Source organism: Mobula birostris, chromosome 7 (assembly GCF_030028105.1).
Source record: "Mobula birostris isolate sMobBir1 chromosome 7, sMobBir1.hap1, whole genome shotgun sequence".
In the NCBI taxonomy this organism is placed as follows: domain Eukaryota; kingdom Metazoa; phylum Chordata; class Chondrichthyes; order Myliobatiformes; family Myliobatidae; genus Mobula; species Mobula birostris.
In genome coordinates this window covers 143,358,746-143,365,977 of record NC_092376.1, presented here as the reverse complement: position 1 = coordinate 143,365,977, position 7,232 = coordinate 143,358,746, and the positions used below count along the sequence as shown (strand labels likewise).

Below are 7,232 nucleotides of genomic sequence, written 5' to 3'. Positions count from 1 at the left end.
ATCAATAAAGTAATTATTAATGGAGAAACGAGGGGTTGTGGAATAATGGGACGGATAGCATGGACCTGATGCACCAAATGGCCACATGTCATAAATATTCCTAATGTCATCCACACAGAAATAACACAAGTATAACATGGGTCAAAAAGATTAAATCCAGAGAGATACAGGTGCTCAGAATAACCAGTTCTGAAACCCCGTTTCCCTGATTTACCTTGTCCGGCGGCGTTCATTTCACTCACCACTCTCTCACTTACAGAGCACCATCTCCAGATTAAGCAGCACAAAAAAAAACCTTTCACCTTGAAGCAGTTACTCTTGGGCACATCCGATTTCAAAATCATCCTATTTAACTGGCTTTAGCTTCTGAATTTCCTTCTGGAAATCTCCCCTTCACCTTAAACTCTGTCACAGGAGATTCTTTAGAACCTCCCTGACCAAGCACTTGCTTGTTTCCACCAGGATCATACGTCTTCCTCTATGCGCTAAATGTGATAAAGCGTCTCGAGGCGCTTAAATGATGCAAATTCCTGAAAATTACTTTATCTGTTCAGAAAAGTGTCTTAATAAGAAGATGGCCAAGTTCATTGACCAAGTGTCACGGATCTAGGCAAGTTGATTGAAATAAATTTATTTGATAATAAATGGAGACTTGTAACATTAAAAGCCGGAAGCACTCAAACTACAGAACTGAACATTATTAAACGAGGCAGTTTCTTTGACCGTAATCGCATTCGGGGGTACTCAAACTAACCAATCAGTGAAAATCAGCGCAAACGAGGTCCATTACAGCACACCATTTATCACACGTTATCTCAATTGTCCAAGTGTCCACGTGCAGTTTCCGGTACAGTGCGAACGTTGCTAAACAAGTGCAAAACATTACAGAAGTGCATAAAAACGTGCAGAGGAAAGCTGTCCTTAGAAGTCATATCTACTTTCATAGAAAGAAACTGCTCGATATAAACACGTATTCAAATATGGAACTATCAACTAAGCAAGAAATATTCCCGACATTTACTCGCTCGTAATTAAATAATTCCAATCTTGAAGGTTTCTCACAAAACGAAAACCTTTTTCTTTTTAAAAATATTTTCTAAATCTGGCATCTAAAAAAGCTATTTTACTACAATCCGCAAATTGATTACAATTTATCTGAATTTCAACTATTTTCATCTCGTCTGTTCAGTTCACAAAATGAGTAGAGACTTGTAAATTGTGGAGTCTTTTAAGACCAGCAGGGCATGCCTCTCACCAACTTCGGGCCCGATTTTTACGCTTGTTATTGTTATGAAATCTATTTTTCTCTCGCAGAGAGCAATAATATTTGGTCACGATTTGTCTGCATTGCTCGCATTTGACTGTGCAACACCAATGGAATTTGCAGTTGCAACTGCTGATTATTTCCGTTTTCCTCTCCTCTGGCTTGAGACCGCACTCACCACATAGTCGTCTGCAGCTCCTCCTCTCCCACTGGGAGAGATTCTTGCTGGCTTGGAGGCATTCTCTTCCTTCTGTCCCCTGCAATCCCAGCGAGGCGTTACGCACGCAATAATCTGGGGAGTCCTCCAGGTAGACAAGTTCGGTCGGCTGCACCGCGCTGAACGCATCTGCGATCGCTGCACGGTTATCCGCACTGTTCCCGCCTTTCATACGCCGCTTTTCTAAATCGATTTTAACAGCTTGTTCGTGTTTCACCTTCAGCAAGTTCCCGATGTCTCGAAAACCAGCTAACTGGAGCCAGCATGTCTGGATGCTGCAGCTCCCCGACACCCCGTGACACTTGCAAGTTCGCTTCATGGTCTCTCGGACAGCCTACGGAATCAACATCGAAATAAAAAATTAAAACTCTCCCGTAATTTATACCCACAGAGTTAAATAGTGATATGTTCCCACATCTATTCCGACAGCACACAAAATGCTGGACGAACGCAGGTTTGGTAGCATCAATAGAGGGGAATAAACATCGGGCCGACACCCCCCATCAGATTTCCAGCATCTGCAGAATCTCGTGTTTATTCCAACTGGTAGCCCAGTTCGAATTTATTTGCTTCCATCACAACCAATCCAGATTTGCGAGGTGTTACGGACAGAATTACTCGATTTGTTGATTCAGCCTGCCTCATAACAGATAATCTGAATCCCATTTAAGATTTTACAGTTATTTATATTCAAGATCAGCGCTTGATAGATCCAATAAACGACAAAACTCTTACTGAATACACAACTCTGTACTCAGAGCAATTCGCCCGCATCTCTTTATTACAAACCCAGACAGAGATCCACTAGCGAACCCCGAATAAAAATCAAAACTGCTCTGTAGGTCAGGGGGCAGAAACAGAAGAACAGTGCTGTCGGAGGCGCTGCTTCCAGCATTTTCTGCTCTAAAAATTCACATTTCCAACATCTGCAGATTTTCCCTTTTATTTTAGTGTTGGAACATGGATAAAACGGAGCCCAGAAATTCGAAGGAAACCCAAAGTCAAAATGTCCTCTCCCTTCCAGGCCCTTTTGGGAAGTCTAGCAGCAATACTAAAGGATATTGCAATGTGCTAAGCCCAGACCGTGCCTTTTTAGAGATAACAAAAAACGACATTGGGTGGCTGTTAAGAAATGGAGATTCCTTGTGGGTGGGGGGGTGCTGGATGGAATCAGCGGTATTTTAGAATGCACAGATACTGACACTGTGACCATGTGCAATCCATAAAATGAGAACGAGATGATTTTTCCGTTTCTCAGACGCGCACTCTGAAAATAGAAAGTATGCCAACCAGTAGTTCCTTACTCTCCAATGGCGAGGCTGCCGTTTGTCCTATTGAAGGTCCAGATCCCGCTGGGTACGGATCCGATTGTTATTTATGGTCCCAGTCGATCTCTAGCCAAGAGAAGGACGGAAAATTTCCCTAACCCTCCGGGAAGTGTAAATCAGCACACGCCCCCGAATATTGTTTTCGAACCACCACTTCCAAGACCGCGGTGTTGAGATTCAAAACAAGACGTTGCAGTGAATGCGAATATCGTTCACCAGCAGTTTTTGTGTGTTGCTTGAAATTCCAGCATCTGCAGATTTCCTCGTGTATACCTCAGAGGATCGCCGTGCGTCACAATGAAAATTTAAAGCGCAGGCCATATACTTACACTTCTTCCCGCTTCGTTATTGTGGAGGTTCATAGCGGCTCTGGAATCCTGTCCCGTCTCCAGGGCATCGACAAACTGTTTGGAAATCCGTTCCCCAAATTCAACATTGTCGCTGCATCCTCCCCAAACCCAACCCCGTCCACCTTAAAAAAAATATTCAGACATGTCAGCATTTATAGCAATACAAAGGTGGATTTTCTACAAAATGAGGTTTTTTTGCCGAAAGTGCATTAGAAACAAGCATTAAAAACATTTTAAACTAAGGAATCCATTCCAGGCATACAACAATGTAAAGACCCCTTATCCAGGATAGCCAACCTACCAGCCTGACCGCTTCTCGATTCATCGCAACCACAGTTGGCGAAGTCCCCCAAACTGCAGTTTCTTGTCAGGGTGTACATGACACCTGCAGAACTTATCGCATGCACGAAAGAAGTTTCTCTCGTAGCTAATAAAAGAGCAAAATGAGAGAACGGGGATTAATGAAAAAATAACCAACCTTGAAAGAAGCATTGAAAACTATACGAAAACTTACCACTGCGAATGCCGTTATGCGTCGAAAGTTGCAATGCGCTCTCTGGACAATTCCAGCGCTCCCAAGCGAACTGGTGCTTACATTCGTCGATCCCTGATTCTGCTCCCGCAGCCACACTGCTGGAATAGGTCAGGAACGCCTGAAAGAGAAGTTCGCCCACGGCCAGTTAGGCGAGTGGTTGGGTCCTTATCGGCAACAATAAGGCGAACAATTGATTTTGCACGACTTGTTTACCTCTACGGAGCCAGGTAGCATAATTGCTATTCATACTGCATTCAGTTTTATCACTTAAAAGTTCCAAAACATTCCAGCATGTGGATAAAGTTACTACTAGTTTTTTTTTAAAAAGGGGGGGGGGTTGAAATCTTTCATTAACTAAAAAGTAAAGCGTTAGGGATCACGATGAAGGGACACTACAACCTCGTAAAATATTCCTGGCAATTCCAGTAATTAGTGGAATGCGGCTGCACCTGCGAGTTTACGGGATCCAATAAAATAACTTAAAAATCGACGAAGAAAAACATTTTTAAATAGTTCATATTATTTAAACTGATTTAAAAACGCTGATTTGTTAAGTAATTCAAAATGGTATCGCTCACCTTCGGTCCGGTCATCAGAAAGTTGTTTACAGACCTGTAACGAGAATGGTGTGGCTGTTTAATATAAACACTGCACTTTTCCCTACACATTGAAATAAATTGTTAACTTGTTGCGAGACCAAGCTTACCATGATACGGCGGGAGTAACAAGCACCAAACAGGCAATTATTCTAGGGAGTTTCATAGCTCGTTGGAATTCTGTATTTATTCCTCTAGGCGCAAATGACCGAGCGTGGAACTGAGCTCCGAGGCAGTTGCTCCACTTTTTATATGGGGTGCCCAACGGTCAGGAAAATTACTTTTGTTGTAAATTAACCAGTTCGGAACCGAGAAATGTGTAAACAGACAGTGCAACCAATCGCAGACAAGAAAGGCCATATAATGAATTTCAAAAGGTTGTTGTTAGCACTTTATCACCAATAGTAATTTATTGAATCTTCCACAATGAAGTTAATCTCATGTCATTCCCTCATAAGATTTAATCCTTAATTAAATTAGTCACATTGCGAGGTATTTGTTTTAACTTTAAAATATATTAGCTTAGTTCGTGTTACGAGAAATCTGACTTGTTTAAACCTGGCGGTGTGATTATTGCAACAATTTACGCATTATTTTTCATTACTTTCTCCCAGTTATCTTTACTAGAAATATCGTTAATTGGGAATCATGTAACAACAATTCATTTAACTTGCATCTGGCAAGTGAGCGGAGTTGCGTATTGATTTAGTTTCAATTACACTGCCGAAGCTTTGTTCTACCGAAGAGGATTTAGGAGTCTACGTGTAATATACTATCCGTCTGCCTAAAGAATGCTCAAATTTTGTATATTTCCAGGCTTAATAGTGAATCCATTACTCATACTCATTTTGAAAAGGAAATGATAAATTTGCAAACAACGTGTTTTTTTATAGGCGTCCATGTAGGAAAAATATGCGGTTTAAGTTCTGGTGCAGTACTGAAGTATTGAAAGTTAGCTGCTAAGATATCACATTAATCTATTCGTGAGTTGTAATGGTCTCAAACTCAACTTCCCACATACGCTGATTAACACTTATCCCAATCAACATATCAAAAATTGGCTGTTCTATTGTAAACAGCAACTTGTAAAGAAATTGCTCACTTGCCCATATAGAATAAGAAAGTTACTTAGTTTTGTTACCCTGACAATTTTAAGCACGCTGCCATGCGCGACTAATTTTTAAATGGGTACATTACGTTTAATGCACTATTTCTACAAATTATATTAGAACGGTTATCGCAGCTAATTGGGGGAATCAGATGAAAGAACGTCGCCCTGAAACGTTAACCTTGCTTCTCTCCACAGATGCTGCCTTAACTTGTCAATATTGCCAGCAGCTGATGGCTTCATTAGTTCAAATACGATTAACTTTTAGCTAACGGTGCGAGACCATTCCAAGAAGTAGTCTCACACAAATTGACTTCACGCTGGCTTCAATACAACCGTGGCCTATGTCAAAGCAACTAAAATGCTTGCGCTAAATAAAATTACGAACTATGCTAACGAATAGCTGGGACGATAGGTTTTCAGCGAATTATCAGGATCATAGTGAGTAACATGGAGATCTGGGGAACTTGGAGGGCCAAAATATTTTTCGGAGTTGTTGAATGGGCTGCATCTTGCTTTCTGGAAAAACGAAAGACCCCCAAGTAAGAATTAGTTGGCCGTGATATACATCCTCGGGCTGGTCTGGCAACTTCTCTGGGATGCAGGCGCTCAACGGGATAATGTATGAAAATGTACTTCTAAATGTACTAGCTTTCACTTCACGCCGCGTAGCACCGCGCATTACTTTCTAACAATACTTTGTCTGCAATCTTCCAAGTTTTATCTTGATTTTAAGATTACACGTCAGCGTCGTTATTTTAAGATCCATTAATATTGCTAAATGATAAACAACCAAATTAATGTATGTCCCACTAAGGCAGTTGATGTTATTTACAAATTACGGCCTTAAACTCACATACATAAGTCTTAGAGATAGGTTTGATTACGTTTAACAGAACATAGAAATAAATCTACAGCATATTACAGACTCTTCGGCCCACAATGTTGTGCCGACCATGTCACCTACTCTAGAGACTGCCTAGAATTTCCCTACAGTATACCCTTCTATTTTTCTGAGCTCTACGTAACCTATCTAATAGTCTTTTAAAAGACCCCATTGTAACCGCCTCTACCACTGTTGCTGGCAGTGCATTCCACGCACCCACCACTCAGTGTGGAAAAACTTCGTCAGGACGAAGGGTCTCGGCCTGAAACGTCGACTGTACCTCTTCCTAGAGATGCTGCCTGGCCTGCTGCGTTCACCAGCAACTTTGATGTGTGTTACTTGAATTTCCAGCATCTGCAGAATTCCTCGTGTTTACTTCCTCATCCAGGTCATTGATAAAAATCACAAAGAGGAGGGGCCCCAGAACAGATCCCTACAGAACACCACTGGTCACAGACCTCCATGCAGAATATGAACCATCTACAACCACCCTTTGCCTTCTGTGGGCAAGCTAATTCTGGATCCACAAAGCAAGGTCTCCTTGGATCCCATACCTCATTACCTTCCTGATAAGTGTTGCATGGTGAATGTTATCAAATGCCTTACTGAAATCCATATACACTACATCTACTGTCCCACCTTCATCAATGTGCTGTTACATCCTCAAAGAATTCAATCAGGCTCCTAAAGCATAACTTGCCCTTGACAAAACTATGCTGACTATCCCTAATCAGATTATGTCTCTTCAAATGCTCATAAATCCTGCCTCTCATGATCTTCTCAAACAACTTGCCCACCACTGAAGTAGGACTCGCTGGTCTATAATTTCCTGGGTTATCTCTACCCCTTTTCTTGAACAAGGGAACAACATTTGCAATTTGCCTCAGGTCCCGTCCCTATTCATGATGCAAAGATCAACACCAGAGGCTCAGCAATCTCCTTCCTTGC

At 41.6% G+C, this 7,232-nt stretch overlaps 1 protein-coding gene across 1 annotated transcript; it reads right to left on the bottom strand.

Annotated features, from left to right (window-relative positions):
* Positions 1-757: 757 nt before the first annotated feature.
* LOC140200970 (protein Wnt-8-like) lies at positions 758-4,302 on the bottom strand. The gene is made up of 6 exons (XM_072264610.1): positions 4,273-4,302; positions 3,674-3,812; positions 3,461-3,586; positions 3,139-3,281; positions 1,260-1,815; positions 758-864 (listed from the first exon to the last, which is right to left on the bottom strand). Exons 1-6 carry the CDS (start codon positions 4,285-4,287, stop codon positions 758-760), a joined length of 1,086 nt encoding a protein of 361 aa, XP_072120711.1. The 5' UTR covers positions 4,288-4,302.
* Between the last annotated feature and the right edge of the window lie 2,930 nt (positions 4,303-7,232).